Source organism: Lipotes vexillifer, unplaced genomic scaffold (assembly GCF_000442215.2).
Source record: "Lipotes vexillifer unplaced genomic scaffold, Lipotes_vexillifer_v1.1 scaffold496, whole genome shotgun sequence".
Taxonomy (NCBI): Eukaryota; Metazoa; Chordata; class Mammalia; order Artiodactyla; family Lipotidae; genus Lipotes; species Lipotes vexillifer.
Window position 1 is genome coordinate 6,190,502 of NW_006786690.1, and position 26,440 is coordinate 6,216,941.

The window sequence follows — 26,440 nt, forward strand, 5'->3', positions numbered from 1 at the left end:
CGGAGGTGGTGCCTTTTGTCTGCCTTCCCCGCCCGCTCCGCCCCCTTCCCCTCCCCCCACTGCGACCTAGCCCCCTGCCCCTCTCCTGGAAGCCTCCTCCGGGGCCCTCGCGCGCGCGCGCTCCCTCCCTTGTTTTGTTTGGACTGGGGAGGTTGGGGAGCTCTTCCCCGATCTAGGGCCCTGCGTCCCAGTGCGCCTGCGCCAGCGTCCTCCCGCCCGCTCCGATTGGCTGAGGTCTTGCGCATGTTCCCGAGGCCCGCGGCGGGCCTCGCTGTCCGCTCCCGCCCTCCCCCTCACCCCACTCTCAGCGGTTTTCGGAGCCGGTTCGAAAGATGCCGGCGGCGGTGACTGGCTGTGGCGAACCCGCCCCCCGGGTTCTCCGCCCCCGCCGCCGCCATTACGGAGCTCCCAGCGGTGAGTGCGCCGAGCGCTGGGACTCGCGGTCCGCCGCTTCTTACCTCGCGCGGGCGGGCGCTGCTCGGGTCGCGGCGTCGGCCTCCCAGCGCGCATCCCGGAGCGGGAGCCCGAGCTGTCAGCTGCAATAAGCGTGCACCTCGGTGTCCGCCGCCGCTGAGCTCGCCGCCCTTTGCCTCACCGCCTTCATCCTGGCTCCGCTCTCCCCCGCCTTGTGCTCGGCGCCGCACCGGCCGCTCCCCGCCTTTGTCTCTGCTGGTCTTTCTAACCGGTTCTCTCGGCTGTCCGGGCTCGGTGTCAGCTGTTGGCGCCCCAGAAAAGCCTTTGCTGCTGCTGCCGCTGCCGCCGCGACGCGGGCCTAAGCTTTCGTTTTCCCGTATGGCTTTCCTAGAGCTTGTTAGTCACTGCTCCTTAGGTGATGTGATTTTAGCTGATAAAGTCAAACGTGTGAATAGGGGCGTTTGTAAAGAGTTGGAGGCAGGAGTGGTGAAGTGAGAGGCCCAGATTTGAGATTTTGATACCGAAGTGACCGATGTCTGTGACCGAGGACGAGTCACTTAACCACTTTTGAGGGAGTGTTCACCCCTGCACAGAGGACGGCCAAGGTGAACTTTACCGCCCTTTCCGCGTATACATTTTCTCTCTTGTTTATCATGCTTCCCGACTTTATGTTACATTGAAAAGTGAGAATTTAGTTAAAAGTACAGCTAGGAATTCACCTGGAACTTTATGGACAAAGCTGGCCTGTCTTAGAGTGAAGTTACAAGTGTCTAGTTTTATTTTGGAAGATAGTTTAGTTTTGTTTAATCTGGCATAGGCATAAAACTGTTAAGAGCTTTTAAATTTCTTATTGCTCTTTTCAAAAGTTTAGTGTAATGTGTTTCAAAGTAGAAGTAACATTTTTAGAGGTTATTTTTGGCCTTGTTTTTAAGCTTAATTGGGAGATTGATAGCGAGAACTTGGAGCAAGTGTCCTGAACTCTTCGTGTATAGATGAAAATCCTAACTCTTTAGCTAGTTAGATTGTGCGTGTCTTAGGAATAGATCCCTGTAGTGTCCATAGCATCTGTGCCCAACATAGACACTGATATATTGAAATACGAAAGTGAAAAAGAAGTTGCTGGCTAATTGTACGCATGCTTTTTGTGACATTACCCGTTAAGTCTGAATATAGTTAAAGATTTTAGATTGAGAACAATTTGATGTAATCAGTGCATAGCTAATGATATTATAATGTATAATGTCTTGTGTACATTTTATGGTAAAATATGAAATAATACTTTCCCTAAAATGTGTACTTTCAAGGATATCAGTAAACTGAAATACATTGTTGAACTATGTATTTTTCTAGTGCTTTCTCAATGTAGAGAAAGTAAATTAAAACTCTGAAATTACGGACTTTCTACTTTTACAACCTTTTCTTTATTGCCTGCATTTAAACAACTTAGCACTTCCCTTGACGAAAGCAAATCTTTTTATGTTAATCTCACATTAAATTTAAAAAGCAGGTTGATGACCACAGAAAGACCACATAAACCACAGGTAAACTCAGATGGCACATATAAGAACTCAGATGGTACATATAAGAACCCAGATGAAAAACTTATCCAAGTTTCGTCTATTCGTTCTTTCACTTAATAAATATTTATTAAGCACCTATTCTGTGCCTGGCATGTTTCTTAGGCACCAAGTAAGGAGCAGTGAACCAGCCAGATAAGATTCCTGCGAGGAAACAAGTGTGGCGGCCTAAAAGTCTGATCATTCAGAAATGTAGCAACAAAAGTTAAATTAATGAGTACCTGTGATGTTAAGGTAGTGTGAATTAACCATTCATATAGTTTTGTTAGCTCTGTGATAAACAGTGAACTTATGGAATAACTCATTCTATTATAAAGAAAGTGCTATAGGGCTTCCCTGGTGGCGCAGTGGTTGAGAGTCCGCCTGCCGATGCAGGGGACACAGGTTCGTGCCCCGGTCCGGGAAGGTCCGGGAAGATCCCACATGCCGCGGAGCGGCTGGGCCCGTGAGCTGTGGCCGCTGAGCCTGCGCGTCCGGAGCCTGTGCTCCACAACAGGAGAGGCCAAAAAAAAAGAAAGTGCTATAGACTGAAGCCTTAATTTTCATGACCTTTATTAAGGAAGTGCAGAGCTGAGGCAAACGTTTCTCAATATTTATATTAAATTTTAAATATTTAGTTTTTTTTTTTAAGTGTTCTTCACACTTGCTGAATATAGTAATAAGTACTGTCAGGTGTCATTGTTCATTCAACTTTTTTTCCCCAGTATTTATCCAGCACCCAGTATGTGCTGGGCATCCTTCTAGGTGCTGGGAATACAGTGATGAATTAGTCCTAGCCCTTGTAGTGCTTACATTTCACTGGAAGAGACACATAATAAAAAAGTAAATAGACATATATTGAATTACAGGTGGTGTTAAATGCTATTACAAATGCAATATAAAGAAACCTGAAAAAGAATAAGAAGGATGGGGGGGCTTTCTGAGGGGGTGACACTGAGCACAAATCTGATTGAAGTGTCTAGGAAAAGAATGTTGCAGTGTAAAAGAAGAGCATGTGCAAAGCACACACTGAAGACCAAAAGAAGATCTGTGTGTTTGGAGTCAAGAGAGTAGAGTGATGGGTGGAGTAGTAAGGGGTGAGATTACTGAAATAAGGGAGTGTGGTGATGGGGAGGTTTTAAGCAGGAAAGTGTCAGGCTCTGTTTTTTTTTGGTGGATGCAGCCAGGAAGATTGGCACACCAACTTATTTCTCAGTTATTCCACCCTGGGCATACTTCTTACCTGACCTAATTTAAACTAACATTCTTGTCCTCAGGTTAATGATGTCTAATGTCTTTATGGACCATGTACTTGTTGCCCTGATTTCAGTCAATTTTGTCATCTTGGCGTTGAGAGTAGTTTCCTTTGCACCCCCACTCCTTTTCTAAAACCTGTTTGTTTCAATTTTGAGCAATTAGTAAATATAGAGTTGACTGGAAGGGTTTTGACTTTTTTTTTTTTAGTATTTTACTTACAGGGAAAATATTTTTTAAAGATCCTCTACGAACAGACTGCTGAAGGTTTTGTATCATTTTCAAGTATCATTTTCAACCTAGCTAGTATTATCATGGGTTAAGAAAGATGAATCCATTAGCAGTATCACTTCATCAAGAATAACCTGGTCAGGGGCTTCCCTGGTGGCGCAGTGCTTGAGAGTCCGCCTGCCGATGCAGGAGACGCGGGATATTACTCTACCCAACACTTCTATAATACATTCTCTTTTATGTTATGTATATAGCATATAGCTGTCATTATCATCATTATGAATATTAGTTTTAATGTTCTTACTGCTGTTGTTTACCAGTGATCATATACAGGGACATAGAACGCTCTCTTACTGAAACATACTAGTAGAAACTAAAGTTATCTTATATGACAGATTTTTAGGTCTAGTTTCTCAAAACTAAAGAAAACAAAGATTTCAGCTTGACCAGAGTCATTAGAAAAAAAAAAAAAAAAAAAAAAAAAAAAAAAGAATAACCTGGTCATGAAGTTTTACTTCTGTATGGTATTTACATGTAAAAGTATCATCAGATTTGCTTTTTTTTTAATCAAGGAAAATATATTACTATGTAACTTCTAGTTGGATGAGGGAGCAAGTTTATGTATTGAAATTATTCCAAGATAGACTTTTAGCTTTCACAAACCTAAATAATGCCCTTAAACCCAACTTTTCACAAATGAGAGAACTTTTTATTTTTGTGTTTTATAGTTGTTGAAGTGAATTGCTATATGAGCATTTTAAGTAGTTTTTGTAACAGTTAATAATTTTTAAATATTCGTGGATATTCCTAATTTACTCTTGAATAATAAGTTTTTAGCATATTATATGATCTTGAATTCTTTCAGCTGCCTTTCATCGCAGTTGACGGATAGTTCACAAGTCTGGCATTGCTCTTGGTGTTCCCATAAAATGGTTTTCCCTGTAAAGGTGAAAGCGTTCTGTATGTTTGGAGCTTGAAACTATTACCTGACAGATTGAAAGCTCTTAAATTCCTAGACAGGGTTAGAGCTTGAAGTAGAAGCTGAATGACTAGTCTGCTCTTTCCCAGGTCTCGTCATTAATGTTCAGTAGCACAAAGACCTAAACGCCTAACTGATTATTTTCTTGTATTTTGGAAGAGTTTTTATATAAAATGTTGAGTCCCAGATGAGGATGGGCGGGGCAGAGGGTGTTAATGATCAGGTAAATTTGAGTAATTTACATGCGTTTTATTTTTAAATCTTTAATTTTGTTCTTTTGTGCTGATTTTGCTTAACATTAAAAATATGACAAATAAGGTCTTAGAGGCATACTTATTCTCCTAGGTGATGGTCTGAATTTGCTTTTCTGAGTCTGGAGGCTCTTAGACTGTCGTGTTCTTCAGCAGTATTTTTGCCCTTGTATTACTTCTCTGATGGAGATGGAGTTAAGGTTACAGTTAAGTTTCCTGACCCCTTTGAGAACAGTAACAACAATAGCCTCTCTCTTTAGTAAACTGATCTTTGAGTAAACATTGACTAAACTATTCCTAGGTCTCCTTATTCTGTTCTTTCTAAGTTCCTGATACTAGCAGGAGGGGATGGGGTTAGGTTCCTTATGAGCTTTCTTGTCCTTGTTGCCTTTGTTCATGTGGAAGGTGCAACAGCTGCTGTGGCTTGTGCATTTGTCTTAGTCGCTGCTTTTACATAGTCTGTATTTTGACAGTGATTTTATCTTTCTGAATGATAACTGACCAAGTCATCTGTCGCTTAACTATAAGTTTTATAGTGAATTTTTTTTCCCTTTGGATGTATATTAAATTTAGACGTTTTAGTTTAGTTTTGTTTCTGTTAATCTTCACACCAGGTCTTTTCTGTGCTTTAGGTTGATTCTTCACCACACTGAAACCATTAGGAAAAATCCTTGTGGTTAACAGCAGAGGCTTCAGAGTGTAACCTGTACTCGGGCCTAGAAATTATTTTAAATGGCGACTGATACGTCTCAAGGTGAACTCGTCCATCCTAAGGCACTCCCACTTATAGTAGGAGCTCAGCTGATCCACGCGGACAAGTTAGGTGAGGTAGGGGCTGACACAGTCTTGAAGCTCTTGGATCAGTCCCTGACTTCAGGCCCTGCTGGGTCCTTCTTGGTACCTGTTCCTTCCTCTACTTGGGGGAGTCTGGGTTGTGAATCTGAACAAATCAAGTAGATACAAAGCTCTTTTCATCTTCCCTTTCCCCTCAAACTTCTGAGAAAACCTCCAACCTTCCAAATTTATTCCAAATCAAGTATAATTACTTATTTGAAATTCTAGCTAAAATAAAATACATTGAAAAGTACTTAAGAATCATATTTCATTTCAAAAAATCTTGTTAAAAGTAATTTGCATCAGATCCTGGAGTCGACTTGAAGAATTCTCCTACATCTTCTGACACCCAGTTAGGCCCCTTGAGAGAGAGAGAAAAGAGAAATTTTGTTTGCATGTGTGATTATGGCCATTTCTTTTCTTAGAAGGTAGAAGATAACACCATGCCGATTCGTCGAGCTGTGAATTCTACCCGGGAAACTCCTCCCAAGAGCAAGCTCGCTGAAGGGGAGGAAGAAAAGCCAGGTAAAGTAAAGCGGTGGACAGCTTCAAAAGGCAAACGTTTCTGCTCCAGTTTGGAGTGTCCCATAAATTCCCTTGAACTTAATTGTTCTCTTTTTATGCTTCAGTGTTTGGGGGGAGCATTTAGAGAGAGAGGTGGTACCTGTTGGTATGTCATTTCCAGACCATGTGGGCAAAGAAAGAATTTCATCTTGTCTCTATAAAGATTTTTAGAAGGTGAAAATTTCATGTTCTTGGAATTAAAAAACAGAAAGATGGTTGGAGAGAACAGGAATGGTCGAAGAGTAGCTTCTGGGCGTACAGTGTCATGGGGATGAAGACCCTGGAAGAGTGGAGGACTTGGGCCTTCAAGATGGACAGCGGAAGGCTCGACCAGAAATCATCAAGAGGCCTTAAGGGAGCAAATGGGCGATCAAAGCATTGGTTTGTAACTTTTGTGTTGGTGGAGAGAAGATTGGCCAGGCAGAGGTGGGAACATAATAAATCAAGAGAAAGGTAGAACCGTCAGTCTGGAGTATTCGTGTTCCTTTATGGCACCTCTAACCACTTCTTCAAGTGGAACTGCTTTTCTTGGTCTTGTGACCTTTTTCTTTTTCTTTTCTTTTCATTGCCAGGGATGAGCACATGGTGCTGTCCCTGTCGTGGCTGTTAGAACCAAATATTTGCTGACCAGCATATATTATGAATAAAATAATACATGCACCCTTGATGCCTTTATCCTTGGTGCACTAGGGATCTGCTCTTCAGCTGAGCCTGGATTTTGTCTCAGAATCCTCAGACGAATACTACAAGCATTGGGGGTACTCTGGCCTAAGGCAGTGAGGAGACATGGGAATCAGCATATTAAAAAAAATAATAGTTGCTGGTGAGTTGAGGATAGGTTATTTTTTCCAGCACTGAGATAAGCCACTTGATGGCCCATCTTGAGCCGCATTTAACAGCCAGCTGAAGTCACTAAGTCACTAATAACCTGAGTTTTCAGAATACACCAGAGTGTTCAGGTGTAAGGTATTAGAAAAGTCAACCAAGAATTTATAAAGGACCAGTAAGACACTTCACAAGTTGTGTTTGTTTATCTTATCTCTGTCCCATTATAGTATTTTGTACATGAAAATAATTGGACTTTACTCATGTTGTAAATTATATAAATCCATAAAGGCATACACAATAGTTCTGTGAGTTGGAAACATTGTCTCATATGTAGCAATGCCTCATTAGCTGTTGAGCAATTGAACCTTTATTAAACCTTAAGCTTTAAGAGAAAATAATGTGGAATTTAATTTGTATCCCTGCTGTTACGGTAAAACTCAGTAAACGGTCTTGGCTTTTCAGTTTGTTTAGAATAAGGCAATGTAAAAATAAGTAAACATGACTAAAAGTAAGTTCTTACACAGTTAGGTCGGCCAGTTAGGTCAGATCGTTGGGGCGAAGGGCTGTAAAAGATACATCGTGATAAAAAAATAATACATCTTGCAGTTATCTGTATCACCAGATAGCATTGTTACACTGAAGTTCTAGCCTTAATATTTGCGTAACAGCTCTAGAAGCAGTAGAAGAGGCCAGAGGAGGATGGAAATCAGTACAAGTGCTAGCCTACAGGTTTCCCCTAAAGTATTTTGTGTTATGTTCATAATAACTCTGTGAAGTAAGGGTGCTGAGATTTGGAGATGTCAAAGAACTTGCCCTAAGATATCAAGCTAGAATGTTAGAAAATCTGAACTCAAATCCAGATATATCTGACTCTAGGAGCCTTGATTTTTGCTGAGCATATATGGGAGGATTTTTCACTTACATGCAAGTCTGGTTGAAGAGCATAATCCAGGATGATTTACAAATTATAGTTGACTATCCTGAAACTTACGGTTTAGAATTTTAATTTGTAGAATTCCTTTAGCATTGTGTGTATGTGGTTTGGCTATCAGAAGGAAGTGGCATTTTAAAAAATTCTCTTATTTATGTGAAGGCCCCAAAGAAGTCTTCATTATGCCAGTAATGAGTTCACATAATTTAAATGACTAAACTCTTCAAGCATATCCTTTTTTTTTTTTTGCCTAGTTTTGGCCACTGATGCCCTTTTCTTTTAAGTGTCTGCTTAACCATTTCCTGGGGTTCTGTGCTCTGTAGTGGCTGCTCAAGGAGACCTACTGAGAAAAGACACAGACCAGCAACTGCAGACCTCAGTATTCCCCCTCTCATATTTCTACACTTGCCAGAATCATTTCACTTGGAAAATAAATATTAATTTTCTGTTATTTATTCCCTTACTAATATTAGCCTGTTAAATTATGAAATGGCTAATTTCTTAATTATGAGTCTCATCATTAATGTTATAGAGTAAAACACTCAAGAGTTTTGATTTGGGGTAAAATGAGTTTCCCTTTCTGTGCAATTTCCTGATCCTTCTCCTCTTCTCACCTAATGGTCTGGATCAGCAACCCCTTATATAGGCAATTTGAGTGACATAAATCAGGGGAAAAAAACTGTACTCATAATCATTTGTTCATTTTAGGATATAGCTGTTAATTGCAACATTTGGCTTATCTGTTTAAAGAGATAAACTTTTACCCTTTTATTGACTCAGGCTCTAATGTATTTACTTGATGCAATTCTACTCACCTGATTTCTGTTTTTTTTTTTTTTTTTTTAGAACCAGATGTAAGTTCAGAGGAATCTGTCTCCACTGTAGAAGAACAAGAGAACGAAACTCCACCTGCTACATCTAGTGAGACAGAGCAGCCAAAGGGGCAACCTGAGAGTGAAGAGAAGGAAGAAAACAAGCCTTCTGAGGAAACCAAAAAGGAGTAAGGACTTATGCCTTCTTGCTATTTATAAGTGAAGACTATGTAAAAGGACTGTAGGTCATATTTTTTTTAAGTGATACAACTTAATTTATGCTAGATACATGCTATTTGGATTTGCTTTTTTTGGAATTATCTTTTGGAATAGGCTTACGATGTAGTCGTATGGCCTATTAGAATTTGTGGTAATTATCAGAACAGTGGTTTGACGGATGCAAAATTCATTCTTTTCGGCTTTGGCATGTGTTTTTGTGCTTAGAATTCATCGTGGGAGTGTCTCCTATTGTAAACATTGACATAATTTCAATAAGAAATGGAACGTGACTGTAAAAATCTGACCTGAGAGATTCTTCTTCACTTTATTCCTCCCTCTTTGCGGGAATGAGTTATTTTTACATGCTTATGTTAGAAAGCATTCATCTATACCAAGCCATTGCTAGAGTGGCCTAAAACTCTGTATATATTTGATGAAGGATTCAATTGGAGTGTGACTTTGAGAATCTGAAGGCAAAATTTGCTATTGATAATCTGTACAGTGTGATGGTGATTCTTTTTTAATTTAAATTTTTTTTGCAGGACAACTGGTAGCATTCATTCTATTCTTTTCATAATTGGTGAAAACAGGAATTACTTTTTAAATAAAAGAATGACTTAGAAATAGCTATACTTTCCAGGTATAATCCTCAGGGAATCCTTCATCGCAGTTTCATAGGTATAGGTAAGGTCTGTGGAATTTTTAGCAGCTACCCTTTCTTTTAGGTACATGGAGTGTTATTATTACTTAGAATAAAATTTGTATAATGCTTTATGGTTCACGAAACTTTTTATAAACGTAATCTCATCATTTCTTGCAGCACCTTGTGAAGTATTTGGTATTACATTACTGTTTTACAGCTGAGGAGATTGAGACTCAGGTCACTTGCTAAGATCACTTGCTAGATTACTTGCTAGTAAATGTTGGAGCTGAGACTCAAACCCAAGTTTTCTGACTTCAGAGCTTGAGTTCTTTGCACTGTACTGAATCGCATCTGTTGCAGTTGTTACTAGAATTCATTTTAAAATTCTCATTTCTTTTATGTACTGGCCCTTCATACTAGTGCTGATTTATATGACTCCTCTCTCCTGTGTGCAGCTGGGAGAGCACACCTTTTTGGTTCATTTGTAGAACCCAATTTTTAAAAAATGTTTTATTTTGTAAAATGTTGCTTATTTTACGTATCACCTCAGTGTGGAAATGAATTAAAACATTGATTTTTATCCCTCTCTGGTCTTTTCTTCTTTCTGACTTTATACTTCTTTCTGAAGAGTTTATCTTGCATAATAACAATTCTTTGTTTTAAAGTGAGAAAGATCAGTCTAAAGAAAAGGAGAAGAAAGTGAAAAAAACAATACCTTCCTGGGCTACCCTTTCTGCCAGCCAGCTAGCCAGGGCCCAGAAACAAACACCGATGGCTTCCTCCCCACGTCCCAAGATGGATGCAATCCTAACTGAGGCCATTAAGGCAAGTTTTTATTTCAAGCAGTTCATCTTAGATTTATTCTGTTTGTCTCTTGCGTATTTGAAAATGGCATACTCCTGTGCAGGCATCAGAAATCTTGCTCTGCTTCCTAAAAGAGATTTAAATAGAAGAAAGCCATTGCTACGTTCATGTTTTTATAATATTATCACATTTGGTGAGCACTGTTAATTTTTTTTAAAACTCAGATTTACTATAACAAGTATTTTTAACTTATCTTTAGATGTTTTTTTTAAAAATTCAGTTTATTTTCAGTATAGTTTTTATTTGAAGGCTGAACATGTTAATTCATTCAACAAACAATTAAGGACTAGCTTCTCTGTAGCAGGCAGTCCTACTAGTGATACAGCATAGAATAAGACAAACAGAGTCCTTGCCCTTATGAAATTGAATTGTGACTCAGGGTAACTGAATAGCAATGGGAAAATTTTTATTTCAAAAAAGTATACTATCTTTAGGTTCATTTTCAAAGCTTATGTCTAATATTAGTAGTTGGTTATCTTTCACACCAGAACTCTTTTAGAAACCTTACTACTTTGCGTCATCACCTAGTCATTCCAAAATACTTGCAAAATCTATCCTCCTTCCATAGCTTTATAACTTTGCTATAATTCATTGACTTTCATTAGCTTGTGTGATCATCAGGTACTGTTTTCCTGTTTTAAGGGTATCTTCTAATCTGACCTTGCCTTTTTGTGTGTAAATTTTTCTGGTTCATTTTGCCATGTTTATTTCACATGATCAGATGACAAGAGGAGTTAAAGTAGAAGCCACAGGCACTCTGATGTCAGGGACCTTGTTGCTAGGATCTGAGTCAGGATTGGGGAGAGGAGGCTACAGATCAGTTTAACCAACGGTGGTTTACATGGGAAAGAGGAGCTTGGTGGTCATACATAGAATTTGAGAAGACGGCACTAACTGGAAAAAGGTTTGCCTTCAGACCTCTCCCTGCACTCCTTCAAGACAACTCTCAACTCATTAAGAAAACTTTCTTGGTTTATATAGCTTGATTATAGTGAGATCTCTTTTCTTTGTGTAGCCTTTCTTCAAGGATTTCACTTTGTGACCGCTCAGTATAGGTTTGGAGGAGCACAGTTACAGTGAGGGTGGAGAAGGGACTAAAATTCTAAGATAATAAAACAAAAAATTTAAACAGTATAATTAGGCCTGAAAAATAGTTTGAATATGATTATGCATATTTGTATGCATATTTGTACAAATGAAATACATATACATATACATATATATATATATATATATATATATATATCATGTATTCCATGCAGTGTAAACAAATCATGATTTCAGACCATTTTGACACCATTCTGAATTGAACCTTGATACCTATTTTCATCGTATTCAGTTTGGTGGAGCAGGGATTGTTTTAGCATTAGAATGTGCTTTTCTGCTTGATTTTCTTTACTCTGTGTTTTCTTATAAGATCAGGAGAAAACTTCAGTAGGTTGTAATAGGTCAGAGACATTTACTTGAAGCAGGTGATTCATTTTAACACAATCCATATTAAATTGTGTTGTACAGTCTTTTCTGGTTCATCTGTCTGTGACTTATCTTTCTTTATTGTCAGTGTATAAAATAACATTCAACCAAGTCTTTATGCAACGACAGTGAGTAAATCCTGTGGTCATTTTATAGACAATGGCTACACAAAGTTGGTGGACTAGCTCATTAGATAATAGATGCTGCTTGTGTGCTTCAAAATGTAAAGCTTTTGAAACAGAATTGCTGCCTTTGTGACACAATGACCTACTTCAGTTTTCCATGGGCATTAGTCAAATGGAGTATAGATAAATAGGATGGAAAAGGAAGAGGGCACTTTAAATTGCAATCGAATGCTCTCATTGTTGTCCAAAACTCCCCTTAAGGCTTTGCATCTTTAAACCCAGTTTTGTGCCATTTATTCAGATTATCTTTGCTTATGGTATCTGCTGGCATTCACACAAAGCCTGCAGAGGAATACTGGTTCTGGTGTGCTGAAGTTCATTCCATAAAATGGGCCAGATCTGAGAACCTACAAGGGATAGAAATGCCCTGCTTTCCTCACTTTAATGCTAAAGATCTGTCTTCTAAATGCAGAATAGAATTAGAATGGAAAGGACTTCTTCATTAACACACAGAATGTTGTTCACATGTTGTATCTTCTCTTTGGCTGTTTTGAACAATTTAAAATTGTTGCAGAAATATTGTTAATTCTGTATTTCTCCACAGCCATGATGAACTGAAGTTACCTGCAATACTGTTCCCTCTTTCCTGCCATTTTTATCATCCATTATCAAGTTCACTTCCAAAATAATTTATTTTGAAAACATAGGTGTCAGAAAACATGAAAAACAGCTAGTTTAAATTAATGTGTATGGTTTGATAAATCTGTTTCCTAGGCATGCTTCCAGAAGAGTGGTGCATCCGTGGTTGCTATTCGAAAATATATCATCCATAAGTACCCTTCTCTGGAGCTGGAGAGAAGGGGCTACCTCCTTAAACAAGCACTGAAAAGAGAATTAAATAGAGGTGTTATCAAACAGGTATTAAATGGTTGTTTGTAATAAGATCTTTTCAACATGTATTAGCTGTAAATCCATATTTAGTAACATTTAGGCTTTTTGTGCTTTGTGAATTTGTTAGTTAAAATAAGTTAACATGATGATGAAAAGCTTAAAGATAACTATTCTAGGGAACAGAAGCAGTATGGTAATGTAACTTTTTTTCTAGCGGCCTGTACTTTTAATTGGACTTTTGCGGGGGCTGCTTGTGCTTGAGATTATGTAGTGCTGCAGATTAGAAGTGGGGTTGAGGAGTCCAGTTACTGCAGCAGCAGAAGAGGTAATTGTTCTTGTCTTAGGGTTGTTAGTTTTAAGGCTTAACTTCTGTGGCTAGACTGGTTATCATTATAAATTAGATTTGCACATAGGTTCACCTTAACTTATTAGTATCTGAAACTATTAAGGCTTTTGGGAGCATCAGATAAACCTGAATGAATTGAGAATAATACTAAAACCAATATTGATTTCAGGCATAAATCCATGTTACTTTGCATAGTACATCAAAACTTTACTTAGAGCTATGAGGATATTTTGTACAACACAGCGAATATAGCCAGTATTTTATAATAATTTTAAGTGGAGTATAATCTATAAAATTTTTGAATCACTATAGTGTAACCTGAAACTAATATAATATTGTAAATCAACTATACCTCAACTTAAAAAGAAAATTGTTTAAGATCATAAAAATCTAAAGCTAGAATGAACTTTCCTGTCAATCTTCAGAGGTCCAGAGGGAGGAAGTAACTACCAAGGTCCCGTGGTAATAGCAGAAATGGTTCTGAAGATCTAGTTCACTGCATTCCCAGAGTCCTATTGCCTTTTTTCTATATCTTTCTGCATGGTTTGATTAATACAGAATTCTGTGCCACTCAGGCATTTAAATTCCTCTTAGGAACTTTCAACAAGTACTTAACTCCACAAATATATTATCGAGTGTGTCCTGTGTGCCAGGTGCTTGGGGGTCCATCTGTGAGTAAAACAGTGCTGTGATGGAGCTTACATTCTACCTTTCTCAAAATGTTGTAAAACTGATATATAAATGGCCTTTAAAATAATCATTGCTTAAAATATATTATCTAACCATTATAACTAGTATCATAGTATATATCAGCACAGTTTATTAGCTGGCTTCATGTTTTTCTTTTGGAAAATATAGTTTGTGACCTATTTTGCCTCATAGGCTGACCCTCAGTTGATGCGTCAACAAGTTTATAGGCTGAAAGCATTTCCGTTTGATTGCTGTATTCACAGCAGTGTAGGTGAAGCTAAGGTGTGGAGGACTCAGGTTAATGTGAGGTTCTATGACAGCACTTCATAAACTGTGGAAGTACATTCTAAGACTTCCACATACCGTCATGTGCAATGTCTAAAATTGCTAGATAACCTTTCCCATATGCAGTAATAATCTGTAACGGGCAAACTGTAGGAAGCATTGTGTACTGAGATTAACTAGGCCTGAACTTTTGCCAAGGAGCTGTCTTCCTTTCAGGTGAGGTTTTCTCCCTTTTTTTTTTTTGAAAGCTTATAGTAGACTGTTTAACCTGATATCACCATTTTTGTAGAGGAGGAAACAAAAGCTCAGAGGGTTTACAAGGTTTTCCAGTATTGAATAGCTAAATGGTACCATAAATAGGATTTGATCCCAAGTCTTTTGACTCATCCATTCTTTTTTCTCTGAAGAGTTCAGTAGCACTTTACATTAGTTCTTGCATCACCATGCCCTGTAATAATTCGCTTAGTCTAGTATAAAGTTACCAATATGAGTACCAGAATAATTTAAAATAAAAATACCTGTTATTGCAACTAAAGTTAATTTACTTTAGGTAAAAGGAAAAGGTGCTTCCGGGAGTTTTATTGTGGTCCAGAAATCAAGAAAAACACCTCAGAAGTCCAGAAACAGAAAGGTAAGAAGTCTGTACCAGTTTGATTGAGCACTGTAATACTATTATTACTGCTAACAATACAGTGTTTACTGAGTGTTCACTGTGTGCACTGTGCAGGATGCAGCCTTTCTGTGAAGGCCTGGAGAGGTTATAATTCATTTGCTCATTATGATTCAGCCAGAGAGTAGACGGGACAGTGTGCGACTCCAGGCACCCCAGCCCCGGAGCCCATGGGCCTAACTGCCTTCTGTTGAACTACGGGCAGCTGTATGAATTATACTGCTTTTTTGTGAAATACCTTTTAAACTAGAAGAGGCATACAAGTACATGTTTACCTAATATTAGACCCTAAAACTATACCTTAAGCCAGTTTTTCTTTTTTGTAGATACTAACACTCCCCCTCCTCCAGGCACATAATTTCATTTATGGAAAGTATACGATAATAAAGTGAAATACATAATATTTCCTCTGTGTCAGTAATTGAAATCATGACTCTTCCTCTACATCTCCAGTGTTACAGCACTGGAGATTTTTGTACTTTCTTTATAAGGCTTTCAAACTTTCAAAATGAACTTTTTTGTACAGTGCGGTCTGGTGCTGCATGATCCTTTTCATTCTTTGTTATTGAAGGCTGCATGATCCTTTTCATTCTTTGTTATTGAAGAATGAATTAAGACTTTTAATACCTTTTAATTTTTATATATATTTTTAACTCTCCCAGTTCAATTTTTTTTTTTTTTTAACCTCTGGCTGTGTTGGGTCTTCGTTGCTGCGCGTGGGCTTTCCTAGTTGCGGCGAGCAGGGGCTACTCTTCATTGCGGTGTGCGGGCTTCTCATTGCGGTGGCTTCTCTTTGTTGCAGAGCACAGGCTCTAGGTGTGCTGGCTTCAGTAGTTGTGGCACGCGGGCTCAGTAGTTGTGGCATGCGGGCTCAGTAGTTGTGGCTCGTGGGCTCTAGAGCGCAGGCTCAGTAGTTGTGGTGCACGGGCTTAGTTGCTCCGCAACATGTGGGATCTTCCCGGACCGGGATCGAACCCGTGTCCCCTGCGTTGGCAGGCTGATTCTTAACCACTGCGCCACCAGGGAAGTCCCTGAAACGTTTATCTCAAAGAAATTGCCACTCAAGTGACATTACACCACTGTGGTATGAATTATTTGAATGTGCTAAAAAGGAATAGTTTTCTTTTGCTTATTTGATTTGGCAGTCAGCTTGGGAAAGCCCTTGAGTTGAATATAGAAGCATTAGAAAAGAAAGCTGTATATCCTGTAATGATGATAATTTTTGATATTACATTTCAGAACAGGAGCTCTGCAGTGGATCCAGAACCACAAGTAAAATTGGAGGATATCCTCCCACTGGCCTTTACTCGCCTTTGTGAACCTAAAGAAGCTTCCTACAGTCTCATCAGGAAATACGTGTCTCAGTATTACCCTAAACTTAGAGTGGACATCAGGTATGAGCCAGAGGCCTGGACAAACACAGATGTCTGTGTTACTTCCTTAGCCCCTTTTTCATGAGAAAGGAGAAAGATTAAATATTCAGTAAGGATTACTTTCAGTTGAGCTAGGAATAAAACCTTTTTTTGTGGTTTTTATTTTTTGTCCCATTATATTTTCCTTTTCGTATCTCCATATGTAGTTTCTTTTTGAAACTCAAACCGCATGTGGACTTGCACAAGACTCCGATGGAGTAACTTTTCATGATGTCAGCTGCTAGAATATTCAGCATTAAACTATGTCCTCTCAGATGCTTATTTAAATTTTTTTATTGTGTTAAAATACATATGAATGTAAAATTTACTTTCTTAACCATTTGTAGTGGTAACAGTGTTTAGTTGTATTAAATACTTCCATAGTGTGCTACCATCGCCACCACCCATCTCCAGAACTCTTTTCATCTTGTAAAACTGTAACTCTGTACCCATTAAACAAGAACTCCCTGTTCCCCCTTATCCCCCAGTCCCTAGCAGCCACCATTCTACTTTGTCACTACAATGTTTGACTACTCTAGGTGCATACCTTATATAAGTAGAATCATACAATATATTTTGTGACTGGCTTATTTCACTTAGCATAATGTCCTTAAGGTTCATCCATGTTGTTGTGTGTGTTAGAGAATTTCCTTTCTTTTTAAGGCTGAATAATATTCCATTGTATGTATATACTACATTTTGTCTGTCCTTTTGTTTGTCCGTTCACCTGTCATTGGACACTTGGGTTGCTTTCATGTTTTAGCTATTGTGAAATAATGCTGCTGTGAACATTTGTGTACTAATATCTCTTTGAGACCCTGTTTTCAAATACCCAGAAGAAGAATTTCTGGATGATATGGTAATTCTATTTTTAACTATGTAAAGAACCACCACACCGCTTTCCACAGTGACTGTACCATTTTACATTCCCACCATCAGTGCACAGGGGTTCTGATTTCTCCATATCTTCACCAACACTTATTTCTGGTGTTTTTTTGTTTGTTTTTTGATTGATAGTAGCCATCCTAATAGGGAATGAGGTGGCTGGTAGCTCATTATTTTTTATTTAGGGTATAACTGAGGACATAGGAGACTTCAGGCTTCTGTAGCACTTCTTCATAGAAATAGCATAATATTTTCATCATTTAAACATTTAATGTAAAATTCTGAGAGAATTTTGATAGTAATTCATTTGTAAAATAATTGCCACTTAAAAGCATCTAGACTGATTAGATTGTCACATGTGCTTGTGGATTGAGGCAGACACATTGTTTAAATTTGTAATTCACAGAGTTTGTGTTTTGAATGTGTTTGTATAACATCTTTGTTATAGTGACTTCTGGGAAATTGTGTTTAATCCAGAGTCCTTTCTATAGACAGTTTCTGTATTGGATGCCCATTGTCCTGATATAGTTTAGTACTGGTATTTACTTTGGATTACTGAGGCATACAGTTAGAATTGCAGGGGTTTCAGCCCAGAAGCCACATTCTCAGAAGAGCACTTAGTGGTCTTCAGAGTGGCCAGTTAGTGAAAGTGTCAAAGAAAGGGGAATCATAGAAGCAGAAAATTTGAAATTAATATCCGGATTTTTTCATGCTTCTTATACCCTGATTATGAGCCACAGATATAACTTTGGATCCAATACGCATTGTTTGGCACGTTTAAAGATGGAAATACATTTCACTCTTATCTCTTTTTACTCTGTTTTTGGTGACTAGAGACTGTATCCTCCCCCAGCTTTTTTCTTTCCTTACGGTTCTACTTTACTTACATGAGACATGTTGGTGATTGCAGCGTAACTTTGCTCCATGTCTTTGGGAAGATGTCCCGTTGTCATTTTATGTTGAAACAAAATTTGCCCGAAAATAGGTGGGTTGTCAGCCCATAGATGATGATGAACTTGAAGACCTTTTCTTATTACCTTATTAAATGGTAACTTCTTTCTTTGAAGCTCTTTTTTCCTTTACTTTGATTTTCTCTACCACTGACTGTAGTGGAATCCTGCCATACATATATTTAACGTGAAAGTTTAGCCATACTTAACGCTTGACCGAACAAAAGAACAAGAAGAGTACAGTTTTAAAGTATGAGTTGTCTATCTATACTTGCTGCCTATAATTTCTCTCCTCCTACTTTGTCTTAAACCCACTTTTGTCACACATTACCCCTACCATTTTACCTGAAATTCTTCTTCCTGTCATTGTCACTGAGGGCCTCCACATTGCAAATTACAGTAGTCAATTCATAGTCCTTGACTTACTTGGTGGTCTTTCTACAGCATTTGACACAGTTGATGGCTCCCACCTGCTTGAAACACTTTCTTCACTTGCCTTTCAGAACACCACACACACCTTTCTGATTTACCTCCAGCTTCACTACCCACCCATTCTTTCTCAGCCTCCTAAGGATTCCTGATTTCCCATCTCTTGCCTCCTTAATGTACAAGTGCCCCATGGTTAGACCTTAGGCCTCTTGTCTTTTCTGTCCACATTCACTTTGAATGAATGGTAATTCTTTCCATTCTCAAAGCTTTAAATAGCACCTATACAATACTAGTATACAGGTATATAAATCTGGCCCATACCTCCCTCCTAACTCTACATTTATATATACAGACACCTATTTGACATCACCGCTTGTGTGGCTAATTTCACATGTCCAAAACTAAACTCTTGATCCCCACCCCACCCTCGCCTGTCCCTCCTGCCCCATTTCTCCCGCCCCACCAGAAAGGCCCTGTACTTTCTATACCTTCTCCATCTCAGTTAGGGGCAATAACATCTTTTCAGTTGCTGAAGCCAAAAACCTTGGGTTTGTCCTGGTCTCTTTATCTCACACCTAAATGTAATCTATAAAAAATTACTTTGTCTTTAAAATATATTCATAAACAGATCTCTTTTCATTACCTTCACTATTTTCACTCTTTTCGAAGCCACCATCATCTCTCACATGCATTAGAGCAGTAATCTCCTACTTCTCCCATGCTCCCTCCCTTTCAGTCTGTTCTTAACATAGCAGTGAGAGTGAGACTTTTAAAATGTAAGTTAGGGGCTTCCCTGGTGGCGCAGTGGTTGAGAGTCCGCCTACCGATGCAGGGGACACGGGTTCGTGCCCTGGTCCGGGAAGATCCCACATGCCGCGGAGCGGCTGGGCCCGTGAGCCATGGCCGCTGAGCCTGCGCGTCCGGAGCCTGTGCTCCGCAACGGGAGAGGCCACAACAGTGAGAGGCCCATGTACCACAAAAAAAAAAATAATAATAATAATAAAATGTAAGTTCGACCATACCACCTTGCTGCTCAGACCTCCCAGTGGCTTCCCAGCCACCTCACAGTTAAAAAGTTTAAAGCTAGAGTCTTTAAAATGGCCTACAAGACACTATGCTTCCATTGCATCTCCAGCCTAATCTCCTACTACTCTTCTCTCCCTTACTGGCCTCAGAGACTTCACACTTGCTGTTCCCTTTGCATGGGTGGTTTTCCCCCATAACCCACCTTACTCACTCTTTCACTTCCTTTAAGTTTTTACTCTCGTGTCATCACCACATGCCTCCCTTGATTACCATACCATTTTTTAACATTTTATTTTGGAAATTTTCAGACATACACATAAATGTAGAGAGAACATAACCATCATACTAACCTAATTCCTAACTAAACTAATAATTCCTTAACATTATCCAGTACCCAGGCCACGTTCAGATGTCCTCAGTTGTCTCCAAAATGACTTTTTACAGTTGGTTTTTTCAAGTCAATATCCAGACATGGTCCACTCATTGCATTTGGTTGATAGGACAATTTAACTTACATTTGCAACCTTTCCCTCCTCTCCCAGTGTGCAGAATTCTATTTCTCTGCCTTATTTTTCTCCATAGCACTCATCATATTCTAACGTACTGTGTATTTTATTTGCCTTTTTTAAAATTACCTGTTTATCCCATTAAAATGGCAGATTTTTTTTTTTTTTTGCGGTACGTGGGCCTCTCACTGTTGTGGCCTCTCCCATTGCTGAGCACAGGCTCCGGGCGCGCAGGCTCAGGGGCCGTGGCTCACGGGCCCAGCCTCTCCGCGGCATGTAGGATCTTCCTGGACCGGGGCACGAACCCGCGTCCCCTGCATCGGCAGGTGGACTCTCAACCACTGCGCCACCAGGGAAGCCCAAAATGGCAGATTCTTATATTGTTCACTTCTGTTTTTCCCAAGCCTAGCACACAGTACATGCTCAGTAAATATTAGTTGAATGAGTAAACTAATATGGGCACTTCACCTGGCCATTTCACTCAAGGAACTTTTGCCCTGGAGCATACGAGATGAGACATGAATTTCTGCTGCCATACACTGGAGGCTGTAGAGCATTGTGGTAAAGAGCACAGACCTTGGAACCCGACCCTTATGTTTAAATCCTGAGTCTGTCATTTCTAGCTTTATATCTCTGAATAAGTTATCTCTTTGTGTCTTGGTTTCCTCATTGATAAACAGTGTATAAGTCATAGAGTTGTTAGGAACCTTAGTATGTGTTAAGCACTTAGAACAGTGCCTGAGACTTCCCTGGTGGTCCAGTAGTGAAGACTGCGCTCCCAGTGCAGGGGGCCAGAACTTGATTCCTGGTCTGGGAGCTAGATCCCGAATGCTGCTGCAGCTAAGAGTCCACATGCCACAACTTAAAAAAAAAAAGCATCCTGCATGCCACAACAAAAATCCCACGTGCCACAACTAAGGCCCGACACAGCCAAATAAATAAATAAATAACAGTGCCTGGCACGTAATAATAACTCATCTAACGTTAGTATTATTAGTGAGTCTCAATTCCAACGTGGTTCTCATGGTATGAGCATCACACCATACTAAATATGATTCTAATGTTTAAAGACAGTGTTTTTATATAACATGCAAGTCACCTCCTTTATTAACAATGTTTTTTGCAACCCTAGAGAAAAATGGGGTATGTTGGCTTTACATAGGCTTTGGGTTGGCCTCTAAGAAGGTGCTCTCAAAGGTAATGCTGTCTTATGACATTAGAAATCAAATTTTAATGTCTAATCCTTGTGTATGGTGTAACTTCATCGTATTCTCTTGATTTTTCTCTTTCTGTGCATACCAAAATATGAACATAGCCCAAGATTCAATTTTACCCCCTATACTTTTCTCTAAACATAATAATTTCTTTGGAGATCCCTTAATTTCTTAACAGTTTAAACTCTTTAAGTAGTTTCAAGAGTCTTTTGATCTTCTTAATTCTGTCCATGCGTTTCTAACAGATTGATGTAACTCTTAGATTCCTGCCACTCCCTCCTTTACCTTCCATTCGCTTTGTGCATTGCTTTCGTTTTGATCTCTCTCAGTGCAGACTTTCTCCACAGTTGAAAAACATAGCCACCAACAATCACTCACTATTCCCTGCTTTCTAATTAAACTGGTCTATTCCATCTTATTTTTAAAAAGAAAAACTTGTTACAATAAATATAAAAATTTGTTATAACAAACTGTATAAAATAAATTTGTATAGGGCTTTAAAAACATTTTATTTTGCATTGTTTTCTGTAATTCTCAAAATAGACTTAAAAATAGGTATTCCTGCCTCAATTTTGCTGATAAAAATCTTACCCTGGGTTACTTGGCTATTCACTGGTGAAAGCAGAACTTTATTTCATTTTTCCATTATAACCTCTTGCTTTTTCCACTGTCCAGGGCTGTCTTATATTGGAAAGTGCAGGCCTATCTAGCATAGTAAGTAAAAATGCAAAATCTGGAATCAGACTGTTCAAGTTTATAAACCTGGTTCTTCCACGGCCTGGCTATGTGACCTGGGAGAAATGACTTAATTTTTCTGTCACTTAACTTTTCCCATTCAGTAAAGTATGGGCAATGGGGTTGTTGTATTCTCTTGTTTATTCCATACATGTAAAAACATTTACAGCAGCACTTAGTTAGCACCATCATAGGTACAGAATGGTGTGATACAGACTGGAATTTTTCAGAAAAAGGAATTGTGCCTGGGAGTTAGCAGTGAGTTAAAAAGATGGGGATTGATTGGGCCCCATCCAATCAAGATGAGGATCCAGTCGGGTCCCATCCCATTGAGATGGGTCTAGAGAATGTGTAGAATTTAGATGTGATGATAGAGTGGAGAAGGCATCTTAAAGGAGCTTCATGAAAAAATTTCAGAGGCAGGAGTTGGCATTCTTTTTGCGGAACGGAAAGAAGCCTGCCTGGATCTAGACTAACAAGGGCTGGCACCAGGCCATGGAAAGCTTTGAAGCTGGGTGGAAGCATTAAGACCTGACACCTGATCAACTGAGTCACATATTAAAGGAGGCCTTTATAGGCTTATTGACCTAATAGTGGTGTGCACTATGAAAACAGCAGCACAGTGCCCAGAAGGGAGACCATGGTGGCTTGTACTAAGGTTATAACAGTGATGAGAGAGAAAGGGCCAATCTGAGAAGCTTTGAAGCACTTGGTAAGTGTGGTTTTACCTGAAGGTAGGAGTGAGTGATAGAACAGTGAGATTTCTAAAGGCCCAGGATAAGGTGTATGCTAAGGTAATGACTGGTATTGCTGAGAAAACAAAAATGTTAACGGAACCCAATTAACTGATAACTCATTCCTGAAGCATTTGAACCTTCGTTAAGAAGACTCTTCTCAGGGAATTCCCTGGCGGTCCAGTGGTTAAGACTCCAAGCTTTCACTGCCAAGAGCCTGGGTTTGATCCCTGGTCGAGGAACTAGGATCCCGCAAGCATTGCGGCATGGCCAAAAAAAAAGAAGATTCTTCTCAGATTAGTTGTTTAATTTGATAACAAGAGACTAGGGTTTGTGTTTAACTTAAGCTGTATGATCCTCCATTGGAATCTTAACTTACAGAGCAACTAATAGTAAAATTGTTTGACAGTTAAATCATTCCTTCAATTGTGTTCCCAAAGCTCTATGCGCATACTTCAACCCTGAACCTTGTTATTCTCTACCATAATCATTATGTATTCATCATCTCTTAAATTCCTTGAGTTTAGTGACTAGATCTAAGTGTTTATTCCTGCATAAGCATAATAAATACTCAGTAAATGCTTGTGAGGTGAATGACTTTGAGTGTGTTTTGGGTTATGGCATAAATCATATTTGTCCTGAATGGAATAGCACTGGCTTAGAAATACTTGGATTGTGATTTGGTGGAGAGGGAGTTTCTTCATTTGGAGTGTCAGGATGTACAAGATTTGATAGCATGGTTTCTGCTCTTTAGCATCCTGTTAGAACAGGGGATCCCCTCCACCCTTCTACCCCAAACATGTGGATAATGTAATTAATAATTCTAGTGTCAGCTCAGGCTGTAATGTTTAGTGGTTAGAGAAAAGATTCAAAATTTCTTCTCCAAACAAAAGTATCAAAACTCGATAAATCACCTCAAGTGGTAATAGTTTGGCCCTCATCATTCTGCCCCTCAGTGGGCTGCCAAGTTGTTCATCTTTTCAACTTAACTTATCAAGTAATCAGTTTCAAAGAAGTCTCATGATTTTCTGCTCCTTGGGTGCTATTCTAGTAATTCTGGGGAGGTGTGGCAAAACACATCTCTTAACTTTTGGGTTATGATTAACCCTTTCTTCAGATGTCCTGTTGTTGGCCTAGGTGTATAGCTTTCCATTTTGTCTTGTTCCATACCACAGACCACTTTAAGCCCTAAGTCAACTTGATTGATTTCTCCCTGCACCTGACATTCTTCACCCACCGTTCAGACCATTGCTCCTTGACAGAGCAGCTCTTGCCTCAACACTTTGTTCTTATGTGTTTCTGTTTTGTTTTTGTTTTAATATTTTATTTTATTTACTTTTATTTTTTTGGCTGTGTCAAGGCCTTGGTTGCAGCACACGGGTTTCTCTCTGGTAGTGATGTGCAGGTTTTCTCTCTCTAGCGTGGCGCGCAGGCTCCAGAGCGTGTGGACTCTGCAGTTTGCGGCACGCGGGCTCTCTCATTGAGGCGCACAAGCTCAGTAGTTGTGGCACCTGGGCTTAGTTGTGGCATGTGGGATCTTAGTTCCTGGACCAGGGATCAAACCTGCAGCCCCTGCATTGGAAGGCGAATTCTTTACCACTGGACCACCAGGGAATTCCTGTTCTTATGTTTTTAATGATACTCAATTTCTTCTTGCCTGCCATTTGGTTTTGATGACCTAGTTGTTTTTGTTTTTGCTTTTTTTAATACAACCCTCTTAAGGCAGAGATACTATGTTAAAAGCAACCAACCCATTTCTTTCTCATGGAATGTGTTTTATTAGGCTGACCTTAGATACTGGTTTGTAAGAAACAACTCCATTTTTTGTTAATGTGTATATACTTTTAAAAAATCAGGAATTTTGCCGCAGAGAATATCAGAATTAGACGGGACTTTAAAGATAGCCATTCTTTGCTTGATTACAAAGTTTGGTTGCTATTGTAGTCTGATGGTAAAAAAGAGGCTTTTGGAGTGCCCTGGCAAGTTGGAAATTGGTTCTGTATGGTTCATGGTTCTGTATGTACAGGTAATGACTTAGCTTCTTTGCTTGAAGAAAAAAGAAATACCGTTTATTAAGGGTGCCAACAATTTATTACTTTACTGTTTTAACAAAGTACTACACATATAATAGGAATCAGAACTTTAGTTCTTTAGAATAATCCTGGTTCTGTTTTCTTCAAATCTTACCTTCATTAATATATTTATTGTTATTTTATGTTTTCTCTGCAGGCCTCAGCTGTTGAAGAATGCTCTGCAGAGAGCAGTAGAGAGAGGCCAGTTAGAACAAATAACTGGCAAAGGTGCTTCTGGGACATTCCAGGTTAGAGGCTAAAAAGACTTGGTTGTAGAGAAGTAGTTCTCAAAAGTTGTGGTTTCAGGACCTCCTTATGCTCCAGAAATGTACTGAGGGCCCCAAGAGCTTTTGTTTATGTAGGTTGTGCGGATCAATACTTACCATATTAGAAATTACAACTGAGGAAAATTTTAAATATTAATTCATTAAAAAAATAAGAAACCCATTGCATGTAACATAAATAACACTTTTTATGAAAACTGTATTTCCCATGGGACTTCCCTGGAGGTCCAGTGGTTAAGGCTCTGTGCTCCCAGTGCAGGGGATACAGGTTTGTTCCCTGATCAGGGAACTAAGATTCTGCATATGCCACGTGGCACGACCAAAAAAAACCCTGTATTTCCCAAAATAAAAAAAATTTTAATAAGAAGAGGGTTACTATCTATTACATTTTTACAAAAGTCTTTATTGTCTAGCTTAATAGAAGACAGCTGGTATCTGTTCTAATATATTTTGGGTTACATCTATGAAGAAAATCCAGCTCACACAGGAGTACAGGTAGATACATGTGGAGTATTTTAAGATAATTTTCAGGTAGAGGTTGATACTATTCTTTGATAGTATACCAAAACTCAACAAATGATAGTATTTTGTAATAGCTTTATTGAAGTATGATTTATACACCATAAGATACAATCATTTTATGTTACAATGTATAATTCAGTGATTCTTAGTAAATTTACAGTGTTGTATAACCATCACCACCGTCCAATTTTAGAGCATTTCCATCACCCAAAAAAGATCTCTTGAGCCCGTTTGCATCACTCCCTGTTCCCATCCCCATCCAACCTGTTGATCTATTTTTTCTCTGTATAGATTTGCCTTTTTACATATTTCACGTAGGTAAAATCATACATTATGTGGTCTTTTGTGTCTGACGTCTTTCACTTAGCATAATATTTTTTTAGGTTTATCCATGTTGCAGCATGAATCAATACTTTCATTCCTTTTATTGCCAAATAGTATTCCACTGTATGGATCTGACACACGTTGTTTATCCATTCACAAGTTGGGTTATTTCTACTTTTTAGCTATTATGGTTAATGTTGCCTATGAACATTTATGCCCAAATCTTTGTGCGGATATACATTTTTATTTCCCTCGGGTATATAAGTAGGAGTGTGAACTGCCTGGACTATATGGTAAATTTGTTTTAAGAAACTGCCCAAGTGGCTGCATCATTTTGCATTCCCACCAACAATGTATGTATAAGGGTTCCAGTTTCTCCTTATCTTTGCCCCACGTTTATTGTCTTTTTTAAATTATAGCCATACTAGTGAATACAAAGTGGTGTCTCATGGTTTTGTTAGGCATTCCCCTAAGACTACTGATGTTG

General features: G+C 38.9%; 1 protein-coding gene across 1 annotated transcript in view; it reads left to right on the plus strand.

Moving 5' to 3' along the window:
• Positions 1-396: 396 nt before the first annotated feature.
• The window catches only part of HP1BP3 (heterochromatin protein 1 binding protein 3), a 34,919-nt gene continuing 8,875 nt past the window's right edge, over positions 397-26,440 (plus strand). The window contains exons 1-9 of the mRNA XM_007459223.1: positions 397-414; positions 5,318-5,513; positions 5,945-6,044; positions 8,689-8,842; positions 10,182-10,341; positions 12,753-12,896; positions 14,741-14,821; positions 16,100-16,254; positions 24,981-25,071. Of these exons, the coding sequence (XP_007459285.1) occupies positions 5,418-5,513; positions 5,945-6,044; positions 8,689-8,842; positions 10,182-10,341; positions 12,753-12,896; positions 14,741-14,821; positions 16,100-16,254; positions 24,981-25,071 (981 nt within the window). The 5' untranslated portion in view covers positions 397-414; positions 5,318-5,417. The remainder of the gene's footprint in view (positions 415-5,317; positions 5,514-5,944; positions 6,045-8,688; positions 8,843-10,181; positions 10,342-12,752; positions 12,897-14,740; positions 14,822-16,099; positions 16,255-24,980; positions 25,072-26,440) is intronic.